Source organism: Hippoglossus hippoglossus, chromosome 9, assembly GCF_009819705.1.
Source record: "Hippoglossus hippoglossus isolate fHipHip1 chromosome 9, fHipHip1.pri, whole genome shotgun sequence".
NCBI lineage: Eukaryota > Metazoa > Chordata > Actinopteri > Pleuronectiformes > Pleuronectidae > Hippoglossus > Hippoglossus hippoglossus.
The window spans coordinates 19954807-19979894 of record NC_047159.1 but is presented as its reverse complement, the minus strand read 5'-3'; the positions used below and the strand labels follow the sequence as shown (position 1 = coordinate 19979894).

The following is a 25088-nucleotide window of genomic DNA, read 5'->3' as shown; positions in this document are numbered from 1 at the left end:
CCGTTATTTGAGTGAAACAGCTCAATGAAAACTCATTGTAAACATGAAAATGCAAACATAAGGAAATGGACCAAATACAGATGGTGAAACTCAGTGGGAGTTGCATCCTTCTGGGTCAATACATGGAGAACGGACAAGGTTTTTCTTGGCTAAAATGACCACATTATTGACTTCTTGATGAGGCTAATTAGGATCTAGAAGAAAAAGTGGCTTCCTAATCAAGGATCAAATGACAAGTGAGACCAGTGACAAAACAGCATTTGGAGACCACCCAGTGACTTCACCAAATCACAAATTAGGCAGAGTGATCACATATTTTCAAGGAAGTCCCAATCAATTGCTGTCTATTCCTGTCTAAGGGAATTTTTGCCTAATGGGCATGCAAGCCTTTTACAGGGTGAGTGGCTTTGCAAAGGTTCCCTTATGCAATGTTATTAGATTAGCTTTAAAGCATTCTTGTACTAACTGACAAAGTTGCTGCATTCAATCTTGATGTTTACGAAATCTATTGCAATTACACTGATGAAATTAGGGGATTTGCTCCAGAAACAGCTGTCTCTTTAACAAATGTTAGATAGCCGTACTTATTCAAATGAAACAGGATAGCAAATTGGCTAATAGGATGAGGGATCTCTTTGTAACATTAATTTGGTCAAAATTAGCCTTGTTTTCCAGCACAACATCAAGGCTTCGAGACTTATCCTGCAAGGGGCGAAGAAAAAGAAATCCAAACTTATTTCTGTCTCCTGAGGAAAACATCGCTGTGTGTTCTCACCCATGGTGAACCAACTGGAATAGTGATTCTGTGAGATCCAACACTAGGTTCATAATGACTGTAGCACACGTAAACATGTAGCATTTAAGGCGTGGCCTCCAATATAAAATGAGGTGATAATAATGTTAATTTTAGAGATAAACATTGGAAATGCCTCTGATACTACAGCAAGTCGTCGTCTGGCATCGACGAGTACGCAAACCTGATTTGCAGGAGTGAAGCATTAGCCGGAGCTAGCTAAAATGTCAGCAGTTTCGCAATAGCTCACACTGGTTAGTCCTGAAAGTAAAACTGCGATCTTTACCGTATGCAAGTCTTCAGTTTGGGTAGCACTATATATTCATTCTGAGATTTATATAGTATGAAGTTGTCGTTGCACTGTTTGATGCTGAATATACTGTATACATTTTCTGTTTAATGGAAAAAATTGTTGTGTATTTGTGTTCTTTTTCATTTATGACTAGGAAACTAGAAAATAAAAGAAGTCATTCATTTTCTGTATGTATTTTCTATTAAAATGGTTTGGTATTTGTATGATTAGCTGTTCCTAAATAAGAGTTAAATAACTATCACAAAACTGATGATGATTGACTGCTTTAGTTTCCCATTATGCAATAAAACTCATGTAAAGTGTTGAGAGGGGGTGAGCAGCGGGTTAACGTATCACTGATCCATGACTTTTTATGACATATCACTTTAGCTAGCTTACACCTAGTGTGGCTATGAAACATATAAAACCAGACTCATAACCCTACAGTGACATAATGAGGCATCAGGCAGCTGATTTAGAGCCAAACAACAACCAACATAAACCCACTAACTACCCTGGTTCATTATGGTCTGTATTACCATAGTTAGCTGCGTGTAGCTAGCTCGTCTATTAAGTCCCTCACTCGTTCCTCACACTCTGCTCTAAGTGGTTTTAGCTTCAACTCCTCCACGTTGTCTGCGTTTGTGCAAACTTTGAGGCGAACTCCCTGAGAAGTGCACCTGACACATGACGTCGTTTCTGAACACGAGGACTCATGACAGCAGCTAATGAATCCTATAGAAACAAAACGCTCTGCGCCATGACACACAGGAGAGACACTGAAAACCACAGCCCTTCACCTGGCGTCTCCTTTTACCTGGTTAAACATTTAGTTTCATTGACCAGTTTAAACGTGTGTGGTTTATTTTACCTGTTAAGACGTGTCTTCCTGCTGAACCCACTCTGGACCAGTCTATTCTCTGGACTTCACCCCCGCCCAGCCACTGGAGATGAACGCTTCCGGGTATTATGGGTAATTAATAATTAACCAAGCATTCAGATGATCATGATCCTGACTGTGTACATTTATTCGTATGCTTATTATTATTATTATTTTGATTATTTATTAATCTTATTATGAAAACAGAAAACTTCTATTAAAAAACATCTTTATAAATAAGTTCCTATTATTATTATTATTATTATTATTATTATTATTATTATTATTGTTGTTGTTATTTCAGTAGTAGTAGTAATAGTAGTAGTGGTATTAACTGGTGCTGATATCCTTCATATATAGTACCATCTATAAGTTTCATAAGTATTACATTTATTACTAGAGCTTAAATATGACGGTTACACAACTGTTCCAGTTCTTTCTCCCCCTCCCCCATTTTCCCTCACTTACCCCAACCGGTCGATGCATACAGCCGCCTCACACTGAGTCTGCTTCTGTTTGCCAAGTACTTGCTCATTATGGGAACTGTTGGGTTTCTATATGATTTTTAAGGTCTCGACCTTGCTATGTCAAGTGCCTTCAAGTAATGTAAGTTGTGATTTGGCGCTATTACAATAAGGTGAAGCTCATTCACTGCTCACTGTAGTTGTCTTTTAGAATTTCATTATCATTTCTTATATCTGTCAGGAGTATTAAATGAATACGCCTATCATAGGACGCTATAGCTGTGTTTAAATTCATTCATAATTCATAATTCTGCATCCTTCGGAGGTTGCTTTTGGGTCACTTTAAATGCAGCCGACAAATGCCTCCACCGGTTGAATCCTTCCCAGCCCAACCTATCCCAGAATTCATTGCGTTTCCATGACAAAAGGGGTGATGGTGCCAGCAAGCAGCGAGACGTCTGTTGATTGAGTATCGCGTGTCAACTCAACTGAACAGCTAATGGTACACATTTTAAAAAGCAAAGGGCATTACAACTTTCTCGTCATGTCCAACTTCAGCTCTGTTGCTATGCAACAGCAATAAGGGCGAAACAAGCTGGTAACGCTGATTCAGAAATCCTCTGCAGACCATACCATCTCATTTGAGTTTGGCATTGGGCGGTCTTCACGGGCCGGGTAGATGCAGTCCCTGAGACACAGCTAATGAGTGCAGCACAACATCTTAGAAAAGCATTATCAGAAAGGGTCAACATGTCAATTGACTTTGTCTGAGTGAGTCTGCATGGAGCATAAAGGCCCAGGACAACAACGCCACACTGAGTTGTGGGTGTATTTCTTTGCAATAACTTCTGAGAGCCAATTTAACTACAGTAACACAATTAAGGTTGTGCTTCACTAAATGACCGTCATTACATGGATGTAATCTAAGGTCACGCCCTCTGACAGTTGCTTCTCTCAATAATCATCACATGTCATTACTGTAATCAGATAAAAGTAAGATTAAGAGCAATGTATTAGCTTGGCTTCAACATTAGGATACACAGAGCCACTTTGTTGACTGTCCAAAACAGCAACCGGCAGCAGATGCTTTCCAATTAAAATTATTATTTCTAACCCTCATGATACCAATCCAATAACTTATCAAAGACGTGTTGCTCTGTTGTGTGACATGGTGCCACAGGCCAGTAGGGTGTCTTCTCTGGGACCACACACACACACACACACATACACAGTGAGATGTATTTATTGGACTACACAATATGTGATCAGTTTTCCCTTTTTTTAAATGCATGATGCTCATATAATTATAGGGGAGATATTCTGCCACCTCACACGTCCAGCAGCTTTCACCGCCTCCGCTCACTGTTGATGTTAACTGAAGATGCAAAATCTTGCCTGTGTTTGGGTTAATTTGACTAATTTTAATTCTCGAAATTCTCAACAGCAAAACATGGCACTGTTTGCTTTTTGCAGCCCTTGTATCTATTCTGGGTTTAGTCGTCTCGTGCGTCAGTATATCTTAACCACCATGGCTGCGTAAAACAGTTGGCTAAGTCTTTATCTTGTTGTTGTTGTGATGCTGGATTATGATAATCTATTGCAAAACTATCCTTTAACTTGTTTCTCAGCAGCACTGCAACTGGCAGTCATAGACCAACAGTCTGAGGCGCCAAAGGACAGAGAAAAGTTGCAGGTCTCACATTTGCAAACTTGGAACCATGTTTTTTTTTATTATTATCATTGGCTTTAAAATGGAATTAAATGATTAATCCTTTACTAAAATAATTGCTGATAAATTTTCTTTAGATTAAGTTATTGTTGAAGCTGCCATCTGAATAGATTATTATGAAGAAATCCTTCTGTTTTAGCAACTTAAGTAAGCATGTGAGTTAATATTATTTCATACACTTTTTTGATGTAAGAATGATTGATTGGACAACTATAAAGATACCAGCCTGCTTATGAACAGGGTTCAGGTTAGTGTTCTCATACTGTACCACAGCAGCAAATCACAGATGTCGATATTAATGACAAATAAATACAGCAGAGACATGTGTTGAGAGGGCATTCTTGACATAGCACATTTTATATATAATACATTTTGGATATAATACACTTTGGACATGATAGTAGTTGACAGAACAACTATAAAGACTTGAGCCTGCTGCTGAACAGTGTTCAGGACAGTATTTTCAAATACTGTACCACAGCAACATATCATTTATGTCTGTATGTCAATATTAACTACAAATAATTACAGCAGAGACATTTCCATGGTGGAGGAAGATTTCTTTTTACTCCAGTCTAACTTCATCAGATACTGTAACACCCCACCTCCATCAACACCACTACCCACCTCGCACACACATAATCCCACCAACACACGCTCTCACATCAAGGTGTTGACAACCTTCAGAAATAGGCATGCTCATTTTATTTTGAATTTGGTGATAAGATAAAAACTCAGGTGTCAGTGTAGGAAAGAAAAAAAACTGAAACACAACACATGCTCGAGAAGAGCTACACCTGCTAAAGTAATGGTCTAATTATGGAATAGATGATGAAACACTCGTCGAGAGTCTGGAGATATCAGCAACACATGCTAACTGTGAAAGCCATCAGCTATTACAGTGTTTTAATGTGCGGCACATCGCACGCTGAGGACTGTGGGGTAAGATGAATGATGGCTGTGGCAGGTTTCTGTGGGGGAGCAGCCAGTGTAGGATGCATAGCATTACAGCTGGCATTTGGAAAAGGTTCATTAAAACTGTGATTTCTTTGTTCACGCTTTGTTTCGTGTACACTTTATGATACGTCTCAGTTAAAGTCAATCCCATAAACACGGGATCATCCCATCAGGTACAGAATATCACGCGCATTTTCTGGTAGGTCCTAACAACGCTGTAGTCGTGAGTGGTAATCAGCGGATGACTGAGGAGCCCATGGACCAAAATTATACCTCTGTGAATGACTCTGCACCCAAATGATAAAAAACAAAACAGCAAAGGTTTTCTTTTCCCTGTGTAAAGGTCATTCACTGTGTTTTGTAATTTGCTGACACTAGTCAGGGGACTGAAGACGGAGATTTCTGTGTTGCCACCCTGAGAGTAATAATATCCCTATCTCAACTTGGGAAATCTACTGCGCCCCAATGTCCCCGTCACCTGCATGAACCCATTACGGGCTTTGTAGAAATCTGCAGGTCTCATTTCATATATGACCCTCACGCCCCTCCTCCTCCTCCTCCTCCTCCTCTCTTTTTCTGTCTACACATAAAAAAAATCCCTGTGTCTCCTGAATAGCTTATAATAACAAGCTTTAAGAAACCTACCCTCAGTGCCTCATAGGATACAGCCTTGCAAGGCTCTATAATATAATGCCTATTTTCTAATTAAAGGTCAGTTTGGTCTAGTCTCATTGTTGCCGTGGCTGAAAAATCTTCTGAAACATGATGGCTTTGCCAAATGTGATTTAATTTTCCATTTATGCCATCTGTGTTCTTGGCCGAAGCATTGAAAAGCAAGTTGAAAGTTGAGTCACTTTGTAAAAAGAAGCGATGTCTTATGTAGTCTTGTATACAGCCTTCAAAGATGACTTATAAGATGCTTTTTTTCGGAGTGTGCATGTATCTCGCTCGTATCGCTCAGAGACGGTCAGTCTGGTACTTTCTTGGGTAGATTCTTACGTACACTCATCTCTACCAGCTTACACTCCATTGCTCAACTTATCATCAAGCACAACCATACACTCACATCTGCATGCACACCACACACACACAGGCACACGCCCACACGCACATATACTTTCCTCCGTCTGGTGGGGAGTCTGGACTGCTCCGACTGACTGCGCCTCACTGCCCTTGTGCAGTGGTGTGCCAGTTGTGCCTTCCCCCATCGCTGTGAATGCCACCATCTGGTGTGCCACGTGGACATCATAATCTCCCCTTAATTACATTAGCAGTGCAATCAGTTACTGCATTACAAGGCCGGGCGAAGAGCTTTTAAATCTTGGAGGAAATCATAAATAATTGCACTAAGTACCCAGCGCCAGATGTGCGTGCCAACTTGGCTGGCATGAGATAAATAGTAACCTCGACAACGGTGTTCAGTATCGACTCTGCAAACATTTTTGGGGCGGTGTGATCCCCTTGTCCTTTCACGTCCACGTCCTCGTCCTCGTCCTTTCCCGTTGGATTCCCTCGCTCTGTGTGTCAAAGCACACGGAGAGGTTGGGCTCCGTTGACTGCATCCAGTCAGCTACCTGTTGCTGTAGCATTCTCCCCACTGCAGTGTGACTGATGGCACCCGAGAAACAGTTTGTAACAAGGTGTTTCACAGCGTCACCATTCAGTCCATTACTACACCCCTCAATCATTCTTCAGTCGCGTAATTAGATATTTCTCAGGTATCTTGTACAGGAAATTGAAATCCTTTATGGATTCTGAATGGGTGTCTGTTGGTGGGTGTGTGTATTTGTGTGTGTGCAGGGTAACAAGACATTACACATTATGAGTCACCAGCACGTCGTACTCCTCTGAGGGGATGTTGCGTTGTATTGCGTGGCACTTTTCACTCATCTTCCTGTCATGTTCTCAGTTCCCAGGGCTGCTCACACTGACACACATCTCACTCAGTGCACTGGCAGCTTATACTGCACTTCCTCTCAGCCACTGGCTCGATGGAGTGACAATCCAGAGTCATTACATCAGGGGTCACCAAAGACTTTAACGGTAACAAGTAGGAGGCATTAAAGGGATCGTTCACACAAAAATGAAAATTATCTTATTATCTACTCACCACTTTGCAGATGGAGGGGTGGGTGAAGTGTTTGAGTCCACAACACACTTTTGGAGTTTCAGGGGTAAAAAGCATTGCAGCCAAATCCAATACAATTGAAGTAACTGGTGACCACTTCTTCAAACAAGGTCACTTACACCATGTTTGTAAATGTCCGCTTATATTCTCGTCTGATGCTGCATTCGCGCGTGGATCACAGTGGACATTTAGGCTTACAACACGTGTCCATAACGCTGTTTCGAGTTGAATTTGAATGTCGGGGCTTGCGGACACTTGGATGACACCACAGGAGCAGTGTGGAGGCATTTTATGTTTTCTTTCTGTTGTTTTTTTTACATTTGAAGATGTGGTTTACTGTGTTTACTTCAATTGTATTGGATTAGGCTGCAACACTGTTTACCCGTGAAACTCCAAAAGTGTTTTGTGGACCCCAACACTTCACCCACCCCTCCATCGGCAAAGTGGTGAGTAGATAATAAGTGAATTTTCATTTTTAGGTACATGTATATCTTTTAAAGAGCCCTTTCACTGAAGTGACAGTTTGCCAAACTACAGTTTTTACCAATAACATTCATGATGCTAGTAAATCAACATACACAATGCAAACTAAACTGGATGCTGCACTTGTTTATTATTTACATCTGCCATGGCATGACATGCTGGGAAAAGGAATACTATAGCTCACTCTAGAGAATTAAATGAAAAGATTTAAAGCTGGGAGACAACATGTTTAAACTAGAATTACCCTCTGTAGAGCGAATACCTCCGCCAAGGCCCAACAGTACCCTTACATGTAATCAATCTTTCACTCATGGATAGCAGTTACCTACGTATCCCTATCCCTGACTCCATGAATTATTCCTTGGGAAAACAGTGAAAACGCCCTATCTCACAATGTTAAAAAAAGAGAATAAAAAATTCTTGCATCCGCCCCCTGGTCCAGATCCACACCAGAATGTCATGGGTTCCTCTCTGAAACCACACCACTTCCCTCCACCAGGCTTCGTAGGAATCCGTCCTGTAGTGTTTGTGTGATCTTGCTTACAAACAAACAAACAAACCAACCAACAAAGAGACAGGGGTGAAAACATAACCTCCCCGGTGGAAGTAAAAAGATAATTTCTCAAGGCTAATGTAAAGTTGATCACCGGTTTTTTAGGGACAGTAAAACATTATGTGGTATTCACGTTGATATTTATGGAACACATAAAAATATTAGGAGTACCAATGTAAAGGATTCTAAAAGGAAAGGGCAGGGCTCTACCACTGCAACGCGCTTGTGTTTGGGACCCCTGCCAGCAGTCTGTAGAAAATCCAGTATATTCAGAGCAGTGCTGCTATTACCCTAATGACAGAGAAGAAATATCACCATATTACTCCCATCCGTTACTAACTTCACTGCCCACTGGTCTTCTTCTGGAGAGTTTAAAATTCTTCCCCTGACCCACTGATGTATCGACTACCAACTAGTGCTGCAGGATTTAATTTGCTCCATGAACCCGAGCCTTTCTTCATTCTTTTTTTTTTCTTTTTGTGAAACCATGAAATAAACTTAAAAACTGTGTTATTAATAAAACTAATGAAGGGCGGAATTAAATGAAGCTGCTTTGGTTTCAGGGGCCTGGTTTTGAGCGTGTTGGCTCACTGTCACACTGCCATGGCTGGAATAGAACAGAGCCATTGTTCAATGTTGTTACTGGCACCAGTTTTAGTATTAACTTACACAACAAGTCCTCCAAACTGAAACACCATGTAGGAAATTTGTCCCCACCCTTTGTTACGAGTGCTCCTTCTGTCTATGATCAGGTTTTGGGAGTATCCTGGTTATGTTTTGCACATGTAAACATCTAACCCTGTTTCGAGAAACCTGGATATAGTATCTTGAATACTATGATAGAAAAACCAGGACAATCTGGTATGGAAACATTCTTGACTCCCTACTGCCTCCTTTACTTCTGTCATACTTACAAAGGCCTTTAGAGGTCGCCCAACAATAAACCTAACTATGCTTTTTTGATGCCGCACAGACAAAATATGGGGCTGTTTTTTTTTTTACAAGAGGACAATCCCTAATAGTATAAAGGTCAAAGTGACATTTTTTCAAAGACATAGGTACACTGTAGAATAACGGTATATCTTACTGGCGACTGTAGCTGCTACTAGTTTACTGTAATTTCTAACAGTAAACTGAATATTTGACATATCCCAAATGGGATATAAATGTCCTTTTCTCTGGATCCCTGGTTGCCTAAAGAAGTTACTTCCAATAAACTACTGAAAATATGAAAATGCTGGGACCCGATAACTGTCTTAAGTCTCTTCAGTATCCAATCCATGTGACAGATAAAATAGAAACTGATCCACAACCCCACCTCATGATAAGATAGACAACTTTAATTTCATTTACCCAAAGTCGACCACAGAACCTGTTCAGTATACAAATTATACAAGTTTAAAATTAATGTTTTATAATGGGTTTTAAAGGATGGTAAAGTGTCTTTAGCTTTAATTTCCAATTTCAGTTATGAGATTCGTGTTTATCTGAGCTGAAACTGGTTAGTAGATGTGTGATGTACATTTTAATTTGACTCTTTGAGTCTTTTTGTGCTTTCTGAGAAAGCTGGGGTAAAGAAACATCTGTACAGTTTGTATCTTCTAGATCTGCTTCCTTCTATGTGTAAATAAGATATAAATTCATAAAAGCCCGTCTGACAATCTCTCTCCTGGATGGAGATATTGATATTAATATTAACATGTGCAATGCCCATTTCAATTTGATCACAATCTGGCCCCTCAAAGTGGAATTTAAATGAACGGGTGTCTTTTCAACTAAACAGAGAGAGGATAAAAACACAGTGGAGGGAAGAAAGAGAATTACAGATATTGACGAAATACGTCTTATCATTTATCATAATTTCTCCATCCACTTTGTCACGGCTTCAGCATTTAAGGAAGATAGATGATACAAGATGTTCTCTCTTTCATACTTTCCGTGCTCTGGGAAGTGTGTCCAATATGAACTTACTGTGCCTCTTTGCTATTCAGTTGGCATGCGTTTGTCACCATCGAGACACACCGTGCATTTCCTGCATGTTTTTTCCACATGCTGTGCTATGGGACATCTGGCATTTTGACCTTTAACCCAAATGATAAAGTATGCGTTTCATCAGCGGCGATATATCTTGGTAATAACAAATATTTAGAGGGCAGCATGTCAAATTACTACATGGGTGTTTTAGTCGACTAAGCGTTTGATATATGTTCTTCGGGAAGTTTTTGAAGGCGCGACAATGTCAGCGTAGTGTCATTAAGAAGCAAGGATTTGAAGAGGTGTGGCGTTTTCTGCCCCGAGTTCCCAGTGGGCTTTGTGCTGAGGTGGTGGTGCTCGGCAAGGGCGACCATTAATATCAGCGAGGGAGTATTCCCATGGTGAGGTGACTGGTTGAAGAAGGTCCTGCTCCAGCGCAGACACCTGCAACGTGAAAGTAAAAAAAAAAGAAGAAAAGTGCTGACTTCCTTGTGAGCTTGTAGCAGCCATCTGCTCCCCTGCTAACTAATGCAGAAACATCCACTGTGAACAAATCTCCAGGAGGGATGCCATCCCCTGTCCAATTTCTCTTCCAAGAAGGAGCTCCCTCAAATCACACATATCAGATGCGCATCAGAAAAAAAAGCAGGGAACACTATGAGTTACTAGTTTAATAAGATGTTGCGATAGGCCTATAGCTATCAGAACGCTATCTTTTTTATTTCTTGTTTTTGATGCAGTGATCGTCACATCCATTACACACTTCCCCCCCCCCACCCTCCCTCCACTCGACTCTCTTATGTATTTGAATGTGTTGTTTGCCCGGTCTGGTGATTTAGAGGGAGCATTTTATCAGAGCTAGCCAAGCAAGCCTGGTCCACCAGGGAGCCAGGCGTTTTATAAGGGTATAAATAATCAATGACACTGCATCTGTAATGGCCTGTAATGCAGTTTGTTAACTCCCCCCACTCCACCCCGCCCCCACCCACACAGGCGCGTTTGTTGCTCAAACAATAGAAACGGATTGCCGCGGCTAATTGACAAAGCAGGGGAATGTCTCTTTAGTTGTCTCCGTTTCTCTGGCTGTGTATGAGGCCTCTTGTATCATGCGACTGGGAACCTTTTGGGGTTTGTTCCCATCATATTAAGCTGTGAACTATGCACGGATGCTTATCATATGTGCCATATACCCATGTTGTGTCAGTGTAAGTGCACGTGCAGTGGATAAATGGAAGACGAAAAGTAATCAAGTCCATGTTAAATAATAAGTTATGCATGCATTGCAGTCTGATTGTGCTCTCTACTATTAATCGGTTTTCTCTTGTGTCATTTCAGCTCTTGCTTATTGTAAGAGTGACTCACAAATGAACTTTTATTGACCAATTAAATGCCTCAGCCACAAGGGGCTAGAAAGAATTGCCAAAACGTTTCATTGTGTGAACTGAAATATTATAAAACTAGTAAACTTTTTAATGATTATGGTCAGTGAGGGTTTCTAATAAGTTTTGAAAGGAGCAGTGTCACATTTAAAAATAAAGCATGTCATTATATTCTCAATCACATAAACACTAAGCTCTCACTGTTGCATCCAGTTCTCACATTATATTTATTGCCAGCAGGGGTGGATCCAGGGGTTTGGCCTTTCTAATCTTCTTTGTAGAACACAATGTGCTTGGACAGGACACAATTTTCTAAATATATTCAATGATGTGTGGCTTTGTTTATAGCTTCAGAGCTAACAGTAAACAAGGAATGACTTAAAGTTGCAGTGTGTAGAATTTAGTGGTGGTGAAGTTGCATGCAGAAGCTAAACACCCCTCACCTCACCCTCCCCTTCCAAACAGGAAAGAGAACCTGTGGTAACTACAAGAAACATGGCGGCCTCCATAGAGAGGACCCCCCCCTGATGTAAATATAAAGTATTTCATTATAAAGGTTCCATTCTAGGGTAAATAAAACAACAATTTGTATGATTTAGACGAAACACACTAGTGAAAACATCCCTAGGATTATTTTATATACATTTTTTGTCAATAGATCCCTTTCACCTAAATCTTACACACTGGACCTTTAAATGTGCACTCTACTGAATCATGAATTGTGTATGGATGTTGGACATAAAATTGGCCCCTCTATGTTAATAGTGGCCCCTTTATGGCCCCTGATTTAGAAAAATCCTAAATCCGCCTCTGATTTCAAGAGAGGAGATAATACCCCCAAAACACCAAGTACAACCCCCCCCCCCTCCACCCGCTCCCACACGCATGCACCTACAGCTGAGCATGATGCATATTTTGAGTCTCGCCCCCTCCCCCCAATCTCTCCCACGAGCCTCTGATTTCCATTATTATTAATATCTGCCTGTTTAATTTTCAGCTCTGTCATAATGTGTCGGCCTAAACTACAAGAGACAATCCCTTATTGATTACTTTCCCAGCAGCCCCGGCGCATGCCCCAGCTGATCATGCCTCTCATGCACAGACATCTCATGCATTTCAGATAATAAGCTGCTGCTCTGGAGTTGAAACAAATTGGATGTGCAGTCAGTCACTGTCCAAGTGAATCATGTTGCAGTCTGTCAGTGGACTAGGCTTGGATTATCATCTTACCCATGCGAGGCAAAAAAAAAAAGAGGAGGAGGGGGAAAAAAGCCATGAGCACCTGCCATGATGACAGGGTGGTATATGTGAGCATGACTCCCAAACTGTTGCAGAGTTGTTCATTTGGACTATTGATCACCTTACATGGTGTTATATCTGACGTACTTTCATTTCACAGAGACACGAGAGGAGATCTCGGTAACTTTTCCCTGAAATATAATCAAAAGAAGACTCAGAGTGTGACTCAGATAAAAGAACCGTATTTGCCATCTGTATCATTTGCGTAGTTGTCTCGGCAAAAATCAAATCCTTTGTCAAATGTCATTGTCATATGAATACGGGTTTGAGTGATTAAAGTGAAAAGGATTCTCTCCTTTTCTTTATTTTGACAAAGCTTGAAGCTTCAAAGAGACATGATGATTGCTTCAGGGTATTGTGAGAGCAAATACTGACATTTAGCATCACCTCTAATGGCATCTATAGGGTTTCCATTGTAGGAATCGAACAAGTCATTAGTTCCTTGAATCAATGAAAAGTAAAGGCTTTATTATGCTGTGTTAACACCGAATGCAAAGTAAACATTTCACGTGATGAGATTACATACAACGTCAATGCAAAGACGCAAATAGACACATTTTGCATCTCTCGTGTTGAGCAAAGTCAACGATACAAATGGCACGATGCAAAAGACGTGAATTTTGCGTCAGTCGCCAAAGTGCTTTCTCGTTGTGGGAACTGTTGGGTTTCTAATGTCTAAGGTCTCGGTTATGATTTGACGCTTAAAATGAAAGTGAATTCTATATGTCCCTAATATCCGCTTACCTTTTATTTTTTATTGCCATGTATATTGTGAAGCATTTTGTAACCTTGTTTAGATAAGTGCTATACAAGTAAAGTTATTTTTAATATCATAAAAAATTGTGTGGTCTGATGTTGCGCAAGCCAATCGGTGTTGAGAATGGAACTCGGGTTACAAGAGGTCCTGGTACAAACCCCAACAAGCAGCTCATCTGGATGGGCTTGTGGACCCACACACAACAGCGCTGGCCTCTCCGGCGTTTCCACAGCAGGTAGCCAACAATGCAGCGACTGTCGTCACTTCAGCCACTAGTCCTCCCTTCCTCTTTTCCGGAGGACAACAGGCACATTATATAAAATATATTATATTGTGTTTACTCGTGTTGCTCACGGAAGTAAACACAATTGATGAAAGGAAAATTCGCATTCAGTTTTGGTGTGAACGCGCCATGACAAATTAATATAACACTGGGACATCTTTCTTGTTAATGCACCGTGATGTCTGACTCTCAGCAGTTCTCTATAGCATAACAGCACTTGTGAACTTACACTCACATGCCCCGCTGGACAAGGCACAGAGTGTGCTACAACAGCTCACAATGCAGCCATTGTATTCACTTGCTTTGCTCTGTAACAGGACATATACAATGAAGCATCCTGTCACCGTGGACCTGGCTCTGCTGCAAATTCAGTTCACTTTCAAGTTACAAAAATCTAAAAAGGGGGATCTTTTTTTTTTTTTGGCGTTGCATGGGAAGACATGATTAATAATACATCAGGATTATAGAGCACAGACTGTGCAGCACTGACTTTAATAAGTCCATGGAGGGAAAACAAACCCAGACTATGAAAACAACCACTCTTGCTGCCTGAAAAACATCTGCATTTAAACAGCAATAAATCTGCATTTCCCCCCCCTTCAGCATTAAGCATTAGTGGGTGGTTCATGATTAAAATACACACGTGTAAATGATAGCTGTCGCATTCGTCAGCTTTTCTCCGATTTCGCACAAACTGGATGATTGTGTTGTTTTATTTGGGAAGTACACCTGAGCTACAGTGGTTTGCTGCAAAACCCCGAGAAGTAGAATAATTGGCACCCTAGTGTAAGACTCCCTCTGTTTGGTGCCAGCTGTTTAAAATATGGATGATATTGTTTTCATTGCCGGGCTTTTATTGAGTTCTACTTGGGCCGTGCAGTATAATCCTCTGACTCTGACCTTTTCTGGCATGTGGAAAAAGTAAATAAACAAGGCACTGATGTATTCCCTCTGTTACCAGAGGAGCTGAGCAGCAGCTTTCCAGTTGATCATATTCAGGTGTCTGGATTCAGAAAGCTGTCTGTGGCTGCCTAAGCAAGAGTGGCGAGATGCCTCTTCCTGCGGAACAGGCAGAGAATAATGGATGACGGGGAGGAAGAGAGAAATTTATTGACAACTGTGATCGTTTTGTAGCATCTGCTTTCTATTGGCATATTTCCCCTGCTAGCAAAACCAGAGGCTGTTGACCATGAGATGTTTTAGTGCGAGCGTTCTTTAAAAAATGTAGCTCCGTGTGGAGGTCACAATAAAATACAGAAAAACCCAGAGAAGCGAGCCAGGTGTAATTTAGAAAAACGTCATTGATGCCCTGAAGTGAATTATACACGTACTGTATATATGAGGAGTAAAAAAATGAATGAAACAAGACGTTTCTAGGAATGAGCCCATCTCTGACACAAGTTGTCTGAAGCAGTAAATTCTCCTGCAGCCTCAGATATGACGAGCCCACAGCAACACTGTGGCTGTGACAGCACGTGGATCTCACACTAATCCCGCTCTCATTGCATTATTCCACTCATGGCCATCCATTGTTAACTCTTGCATAAATACATAGATAAGAAAATGATTAAATTTAAGTCAAGTCTTTCTCGTTATACACTGTCGCCTTAAATCATGCATAAATGTGATAATTACCCACACTAGGCCAAAAGGGCCCATCACTGCCACTTTAAATCCAATAAACGCCACGACCTGATCACTATAATTGACCATCTATCAGGGTCATTGAGGAGTCCAATGTTGTTAACCGCCGCTTATAATTCCTCTTGATCATTGCTAATTACAGAAAGTGGGAGAAACCAATATTCCAGACACCCAGATAGCAGCTGCCAGCCATTTCACAGAGGTGGGAGTGAACGGTTTGATATCAGTTAGTTTAAAAATGATATGCTTCATACAATCAGAACTTGAAATGCTCCGAAATCATCATGTTCAAATCAGCTTCTCAACACTGCGTGAATGGTGATTCTGGAAGGTTGGAATAGGTGACATGAGAGAGTGTTGTCACATTCGTCCATACGACAGTTATGATTGTGATTGAGCAACACTTCTAAACTAATGTGAACAAAACACACTCACGAGGAGATTCACTCAGTTTGGGACTTTAAAAGGATTGTGATTGTTGCTCGGTTCGCTTACCCGTGTCATAACAGTCTATCTGAATGAATTTACTTTATTTTTCTGTGGTAAATGAGCAAATTTAAGGTAAAGATTTGTTATGTTGTAACATAGTTAACTTGTTTTTTATACTTACAAGCATATTAAATGAAAAAAAAAGGCTTTTTGTATTACTCAGGGGAGAACAGCCGTCTGGTCATGAATTTCATTTAGCACTGTAATGTTCCGTGAATATGAGGTGCACTTAACAGGCAGTTTTTACACAGATGTCACATATGTGGATGACCTCCAATGACATTTTATGACATTTTAAATAAGCTTAAATATGCAAACACTATAAAAAAAAAGCATATTGCTACCTTTTAACGGGTTAAACTGCGAAATAACGATTGCCGCCGCCAGGATTTGCACCCCATTTCTTGGAGTCAGGAATTCTCGCTGTGCCGTTCACGTGGGGCAACAAGTCATTGAGAAAATGCACAATTTATTGAAATTTTATGGAAATACCCTTACCCCCTTTCACCACCACACAATTACGTAAAAGCCATCTAGCCCTGGAGTAACCCTTTTTATAGTAATTCATTTATGGCTCTGGTCACAGAGGGGATGCCGCTCCTGCCACAAACACCCTAAACCATGTGTGGATGGCATGAGGATGAAATCCACAATGCACCAAGGGGCACAGCTTTCATCAAGGCATTCTCCCTCCCTGCATAAGCACGTCATAAAATATTTCATTCCGCTTTTAAAATCGACTTGTTTCATTACAAAGTTGTACATTTTATTCCCTCGAATGGGGGAAAGACATGAGCAAGGCTCATTTGGGTATTTCGGAGTTTTTCTTCCCCAACAGAAAACATGCCACTCAGATGGCTCGTTTAAGTGCGGGAGAGCATTAAAGAGGTGGACAAAGTGAAAGCAAGCCAGACGATGATGCCACAGACGGAGAAATAAGAGGAGAGTGAGACAAAAAGATTGAGTGAGTGGTCGAGAGCCCGCTGTAGTCTCTCCTGAGATGAGTATGATGATTGCACCCACATTCCACTGCAGAGCTTAAACCCTCGGAGGCTTTTGGAATGTGAAAACCCACTTCTTCTCTCTTTATAGTACAACACTTAGGCAGCGTACCACTTTTTTCTTTTTTCCACCCTGAACATTGCTCACATCGCTGTTCCCTGAAGCTTGAAAGCACAACATTTCTCAGCCAGCAACTCCCACTGGGACCAAAGCCCAGAGATGGAAATGCAAAGGATATGTTTTATTGGACAGTTGCAGACAAATAAATCTAAATATGTATTTTGGTCATGTTTGTTTGCCGACTGCATCCGGAGGGAGTTGAAATGATTATATGACATAAATAACAACGTGGTAGCAAGAGATTAGGTCACATGTTTACATACATGGACCTGAGGTCAGGGAGGAGAATAATTCAAACACTGTTTCTCTTCTTCTGAAGTGAACATTGTTTTAGCTGCGTACATAGGCTACTTACATACATGGCACTGGGAGCCACGCTTCACTTCCCAGTGTGCACGGACTGTTAATGAGAGATGGAACCCTGCAGTCGGGTAAAAATATACATACTTAAGTGGATAAAAGTCATAGCTGTGTTGAGGCCTGCCAGTGAGGCACAAATCAACCTGTCCAGTGGTGGGAGTCGGGGGGAGCGGCAGTGGGTCACCCTGAATGAAATGGTTTAGGCTCACTGATCTGTATGAAGGAAAGTCAATGGAAGGTGTCAATGAGAGGGCAGGCGGGGACTCCTGCAGTCACGTGTCCTGTGATTGACGTGCCCTAACCTGGGGGGTGGGGGGGTTGCTGTGTGAGATGTCAACATATAGTGCAGCAACCAAATATAACCTCAGCTTCGTAGGATCACAGTGAATTACAGAGGGGCACTATGTGATCCAGCCTGCATCTCTTTTACTGTGTAGTTTAATAGATAAGCTTTCATCTTAATTCTGTGGGCCTGTTATCATATGCTGTTAAAGCTTTATTTATCATATTGTGACTCATGTTAAAAAAAATATATATATATATATATATATATATATGAAAGTGCCTGTATTGGACGTTATAGTGGACGAATGTGTGTTGACATTTTTCATGCTTTCGGATAAACTCTCCTCTCTCAGCTGGCTAACGTCAGCGTTTATCAGTGCTGGCATAACCATCCTGATTGATGCTCCGCTGCCTCCCAGGTTTTGGTGGAATTGTTGGAAATGGTAATCTCAGTATCTCTAAACACAGTTTCTAAGAAATACTCTCCGAGGATCTGATTTTGTTACAGGAAATTGAGTTACTTATAGTAATAGAGATTTTTATAGTTTGACATTGTTTGGTGATTTTCTGTGCGCTTAAAATATCCTATATTATTCATAAGGTACAAGTGTAGGTCATATTGAATTATATATAAATCTGATAATCTGCTAAATAATATTTCCCTGTGCCATAATTTAACCTCAGTTTTTCCAAATAAAATACTATTTGTAAAAATCTTTCCCTCTTCTCTGCTTAAGACTCTGCTTCAATAACGTAAGGAAAAAGCTCTCTAAGTTCCTGTGCCGTCTTTGAAGATGTAGCAAACTTGGGAAATAAAAGTGGCGGCCTATGGCAAACTGCACTTCAGAGAATCCAGCCCCTTTTTTCCTTCTGCCACATGTGACAAGTGAGCCATGCAGCTTTGCACAATTATATACCTGTGTGTCTAATTATTTCTTTTCAAGTCCATACAATAAAAAGAGTGCGTGCATTCTTCTTGCCGGCGGAGAGGACAGCAGGAGGAGTGCCCCCCAAAATATTCCCTCTCATGCCTCTGACATGCACATCTGTCTGCACGTCAGCGTGGCAACTTCCAAGACGTCTTTTGGTTTTAATGAAAGAGATGTGGGAGCTACAAATGCAGTAGGTGCTCTGATGACACACTTCAATTTTCTTTTGTGCAAATAGAATATCTCTGAGTTTCCTTTAATCTTTATCATGCTTCAGTTCAAACTGCAGTGACGATGTCTGACAATTGCCCTTCAAAGCGAAGAATTCCACACCGACTCATTGTAATAAATATGTGTTACCTGTGCAGAATGACGGGGATTGTTGTTACACCAACAATCTTTAAAATATGTGCATCATGCGTGTCAATTTTTGATGTATCATACAGGCACAATATTATTTGTAAAAAAGGTCTTTTATGTTTTTGAAGTGGACCGTTTCCTCTGCAGTGAACGGCGGCTGTGAGGAAATGCTCCTGCTGCAGTGCGGTCACAAGGGGGTAGCATTGACACAGTTGTTTAAGCCCTTTAGCAGGCAGCCCAGCAGCAGGACAAACTGCATTTGATGTAATTGAGGTCTTAGACCTCTTAGAAAAGCATATATTGGTTTGTGTGTGGAAATGTTCAAGGAACAATGGATTTCCATAAGTGGATGTAAAATTGTATTTGGAGCATCCTCGGCATGCTAACCGCTCTCTAAACAATCAGAAAAAAAGGACTCCTCCAGGATGGGATGGGTAATTCCGAGGCACTTACAGCCTGGAAATGTAACAGGATGCAGCATTAGGATTAAATGTGTGACTAAAAGACACTGACTTGACTAGTTTTGGGCTCTTTCCTGGGTGATTCATTCAAATAAATTTGCGGATATTCTCCGCTCATGTCCGGCAGTGCCATACATCCTAATAGAAGCCAGCAAGCAGAATAACAGCACATCCTTTGGTCTCTATTTCAGAGGAATGATTAAAGGTTGAATGTTTTTTGTCATTGTGTAGAATTATGAATATGATCATTTTTTTTCCAGCCTTGGAAAAAAATAAATCCTGCCACACGAAAGAAGGTAAATTACGACCTCCAACCTGATTAAGCTGTTAATTATCAATCATTCCAGAGCCACGCGTTCCCTCTAACTAACATGTTTGTCTATCCATCTTATCATCCAAAGTAATACTTAAGAGCACGAGTCTGGCAGGGACTCATAAATAAAGGTTACCTATTTACATATTCAGTTTTTCATAAATATTGCATACTCTGTACATAAAAATTCAAATGCAGTGTTTATGAAATATGATCATGCAGCAAATGTGAGAAGACACAGAGCACAGCCCATTCATACACAGAGGGGATTTAGAGCAACCCTCTGTGATTAATAAAGAATGAAATAGACATTAGACCTGCAGAAATTAACTCTGGACATTTTATCTTTCTATCTAGTCTCCTTTTTTTTATATATATAAAATGTCTTTAAAAGCCGCGACCAAAATTGACATTTGACTGTCTTTACACCTGGGTCACAGATGGATTAATGTCCCATTATGTCTGTGACATATTCAAACCCTTACCTATCTGTAACTCACCCACCCAATAATTCAGCAGGAAATAATGACAGCTATAAAACGCTCTGCTTTACTGACTTGTCCCTCAGTGGTCATCTTCTCCACTGTGTGTGATTTAACATGGACACTAGTGTAAGTAAAACAGATATCATGCATTCCTGAAGCCAAAGTCTGTGAAAATCCCGGGCAACGTTCTGATGTGTTTTCAAGTCGACACGTTTAAATTATTATTCATTTTAATTTTGCTCTCCGTTGCAGAAGATCAGCTTTGTGTACGCTGATGCACGTGAGCACCATATCCATGAAAGTAGTGTCGACATGCCTGATCGATTTTTAACTGCAAGGACTAGATATATGCATTCGGCAACACACACACACATGCAGAGTTTGGTCTGAACGTAAAAACAGCCGAGAGGAATAATGGCAGAAAGAAGCAAACACTGTGCAGCAAGTGTCTCCTCTCCTCTCATGAACTAGTTAACCTGAAAGAATACGCTCTACAAATGTGTTTCAGCAAAAGCAAATTACCTGGGTTTTGTGGAGGGGAACTAATCTCTCCAAGCATGACACTGGACAGGAAAGGCCTCTTACTGTTATTATGATGTGTCGGCTTGTGTTAGATGGAGGGCCTTGATGGCCGCATCAGGAAGGAGCATCGAAGCCCCTCTTCCATGACAGCGCTCTGATGGATGTACGGGTGGTGGAGGGGCAGGGAAGATGGAGGTTAGAAAGCTGGAGATGAGGAGAAGAGGTGCAGTGGGGGTTATATACAATAGTAAACACCTATACAGAATGCGGCACATTAGCAGTGTAGGTGCAGAACCTGGAGATAACATTAGCATGCATGATAAAGCTCCCGATTGGACAGGCCATCACCGAAACAAAATAAAGGTCCTGTGTGTTGAATTCTCAAAGCCTATTTCTTGTGACCTGTGATGATTTGTTCCCCGTATGAAACCGACTGATGATAACAGCCCATTTGAAAGTAATTTAGAAAATCAAAATAACTGTACGTCAAGGACTGACACATTATGCAATGCCAGACAGACTCAGTGGGAGTACACACATGTACAATACACTACAAGTCAATTTACTGTAAAGTCTATACCTTTATAATATTCAGGGACAGTGTCAGAAATGTGTACTAACATGTTCATTTAAGATGGCGTACTGTGCTGTACTGGATTTCCTTTTTTTTTTTTGTACTTCCCATTAACATACATGGTTGAATAACAGAATATTACAAACTGCTCTCAATAAAATGCAGCCGAGTACAACACCTCAGAGCAGGAAGTCATGTGTTAAATGACTGTTTGTCAATCATGTTTTCTTGTAACAGAACAGCAGATGCACGGTCTTCTGTATGTATTAACACGGGCTTTATCACCCATACTGAGTATAGGTTAAAGAGCTCGTGTCAAATAATCTCTCAGCCAGTGCAATGGATTTTAGACAATATGTTGAGTTTTAGTTTTTTTCCAGACATGGTGGAAAACTACAAGTTGGATTTTCCTGAACAATTATAAATTACAGATATGAGGTTTTCACAGGACAACAACATTATGCATTACATTATGGATTACATTTTTTTTTGTATTTAAATCATCTAACCTGGCCGCTGATTCTAAGTGTGCATCCTTAGTCAGTTTATTTTTTGCCATGTTAGATGAAGACATATTGGGAGAAGCATGGTGGACGGCAACTTGTTGGTGCATCACAGTCTTTTTCCTCCCTTCATCGGAGAACGGTCCCAGCTGGGGGTGTCTCGCACATAGTATCCACATTCAAATATTAATAGCCAGTTTTTCCTGCATGTCAGCAGCTTGTAATTTGATTTCTGGGTAAGAAATGCAGTTTTGGCCGTCAGATCTCCCGGTGAACACACCGGTCTCTCGGTTTCTCCCTCCTCTTGCTCCTTCGGGCGTCCCGTGAGACGGTGGGGTTGGGGGAAAGTGTTATGATGGTGCTCCTCCTTGGCCTGGTAAAGATTGGGGGTGCCGATGCACAGCGGGGGACAGGTGTTCCGAGCTGCACACGGGGGAGTCTCACCGGGCTGCAGTGCCTGGCCTACATCCATCTCTGTACCTGGGGAGATAAATGGAAAAATGTGACCCAAACAGTCCAACATCAAGGCAATGGCAGGAGCGTGTTGTAACAATGGGGAGCGGGGAGGGTTCCCCATATCATTACCACGCTGCAATTAATTCCAGCCCTAAATGAATGTCTACTGCTCGCAGCACACCTCTTTGTGGCAATAGAAGCAGATTAATGGTGCAGAATAGAGAAAATAATCTTATCCTGTACCAGGCTACACTGATATCAAATGGGCTTCAATGCTGCGCTCATTTCTTGATCAACAATTTTTTGTCATCTTGCAAACCCCACTTTTTTCAGCCCTTATTGTATAAAATGGTGTGATCTTTCCACTGCCCTTTGTCTTGGAAGAAAAATTAATTCTCATTTGCATTACCACGTCTAAATGTCAGCCACCGATATTTTGTTAGACATTAGTAAAGCTGGCAGCGAGAGGCGCTGGATAATTGCACTCAGCCTAGCAGAGGGATTTACATAATTTCAGATAGCAATTAAAGAATCCTTGGGAATTTTCTTCTTGGCCTCTCTCTCCAGCTCACTTCTACAACAGTACAAAAGGAGCATTTACATTAAGCTCCATGCTCCTTGCTGTTCATTTGCATGAAATTAAAGGTTTTCATGATCTTGAACAGCGGGGTAACATTTAAAATGCTGTTTTAAAGCCCTCACCTTGGAATAATGAAACGCTTCTACTTTTTTTATAGAAGGCAGTGGGAGTTCATTGACTGCCTGTCCACAGAAAAACTTTCTCATTTCCATTCACTCATATATTATAATCTGATAACGCTTTCAGTGAGTTAAAAATGCAACTTTGTTCCCCCTCTCACTTTGATCTGACCACTCTCACCTCACCTTCTCATCAGCTCCTTTTAATGAGACGTTAGAAGAATTGCTGTTAAAATAAGGCATGTGCCAAAAACTGCACTTCTATACATGAAATAACAACTGAACACTTACTTCCTGCCCCCTCGCCAGGACCAACCGATGAGGGGACTTTTGCCAGTGCCGCAAAGATAAACCTCTCACAGTATCTTTAATTAGGTCCCTGTGGGTCCCGCTGTTATCTGCCACGCTGATTAGAACGAACATTAACTTGCTTTAGCCCTGAGTCTGATAATGTGTGTCATAGAGTGGTGACGAGAGTGAAAAATCCAATCCGACGTCTTTTTGCATACTCAATATGCTCCCCTGTTTTGGAGCATATGATATATATATATATATATATAATTATTTTTTTGAGCTTTTACTATATTGCTTTCATGATGGCAGAGGGAAAAGCCACATTCCTTTAAATCCTTCATTTCCTATTGGTGTTGCCAGGATGACACATTTGATATGGGTATGGATCATCAGGATTAGTTAAACCAAACCCTTCTCCTGGGAGGTCTGTGGCTCAGCAGCACAATGTATGCATAATATTACTGTCCTTAACAACATTGTGCATTTGCTGGCTCTCACTTTTGTGTTTAATCATTACACCATCCAATAAAACAGGAGTGCTGTCAGGATCATCTAAAAGAAAGAAAAAAAAGATTCCTGATAAATAGTAGAGCTTTGTTAAAACAATAAAGCTTTGTCACAGAGCTCAGAAATAAATACAAAGCCTCATCAGAACAATACCCTTCACACTTCTTCCCTGATTCCCCTTCAATCCTTAAAGGCATCACAGAACATTTTCACACTAGTCGTCCCACTGCTGTGAAATAAATTGTGACAGTAACTCAATATGAAGTGAAATAGCTGAGAAAGCCTTGAGTTCACTTGCGCTGACAGTGCTGTTTAATTCCATCTTGTGCCAGCCTGACATTTCTGCTGCCACTAAATATTAAACATGTGTACCCGTTTCATTTGCATCTGGTAATGAGGTGGGAGACAGCGCCCAACTGGTCAAGCCTCTCTCTCGTGGTAGTGCGTCGGTGCTACCTCCAGCGCAGTCACATGGACGGGGGGTGGGGGGTGGGGGTTGTAAACCAACAGAAATATTTAGTGAGGAAGGAGGTAGAATGGAGTACAGGAAAAGAAGAAACAGAGGTGGAGCGGTGGTGGTGGTGAAGGATAGAGCCCCCTTGTGTGTGCATGTGAGCTCTCCAGAATTCGACAGACTGAAATGACCCCGGCTCCAGAGCAGTGTCTGCTTTGGCTGACATTTTACCCTGAATCTTTTAAGATGCATCCCTTGCTGCAAAATGCATTAGTGGGGAAGAGTAAAAACAGAGGCACAAGAGGAGAGGGTTAAATGTGATTGCTCTAAATGTCATCACATCTTCATAATGCAATATATATTCATGATCCGGCAGTCCAGGAGGGCAGACGTCACAGTTGGGTTCTGTAATTCAAATGTTTTATCCCAATTTTGATTCACAGAACAATTCCGTGCAGACGTCTCGAACCAGGGACTGCTACTGTTTTTAGGCGTCAAACCTTTGGGTGTGGAGGAGGAGTCTGAGGTGGATGCTGTTAGTGGATGCTTTAAAAAAGGCCCAGTTGTACCACGTGGTAACGGCTCTAACTCAGAAATAAGCAGCAGTGGAAGTGGCTTTTAGATTCTAAACAGTTTTTATATAAACTATGGATCACAACG

The 25088-nt window shown here is 41.1% G+C and overlaps 1 protein-coding gene across 6 annotated transcripts in view; it reads right to left on the bottom strand.

Moving 5' to 3' along the window:
- LOC117768275 (multivesicular body subunit 12B-like) overlaps positions 1-2078 on the bottom strand; it is a 37431-nt gene extending 35353 nt beyond the window's left edge. Inside the window, exon 1 of one of the 6 annotated variants that reach the window (XM_034596501.1) lies at positions 1957-2078. Coding sequence is in view for 4 of the 6 variants with exons in the window: in XM_034596504.1 (XP_034452395.1) it covers positions 1625-1627 (3 nt within the window). In the remaining 2 variants the exon portion in view is untranslated. Of the gene's footprint in view, positions 1-1599; positions 1748-1956 lie in introns of those variants that run through there. The other 5 variants (XM_034596504.1, XM_034596503.1, XM_034596499.1 and 2 more) reach the window with 5 other exon arrangements.
- Between the last annotated feature and the right edge of the window lie 23010 nt (positions 2079-25088).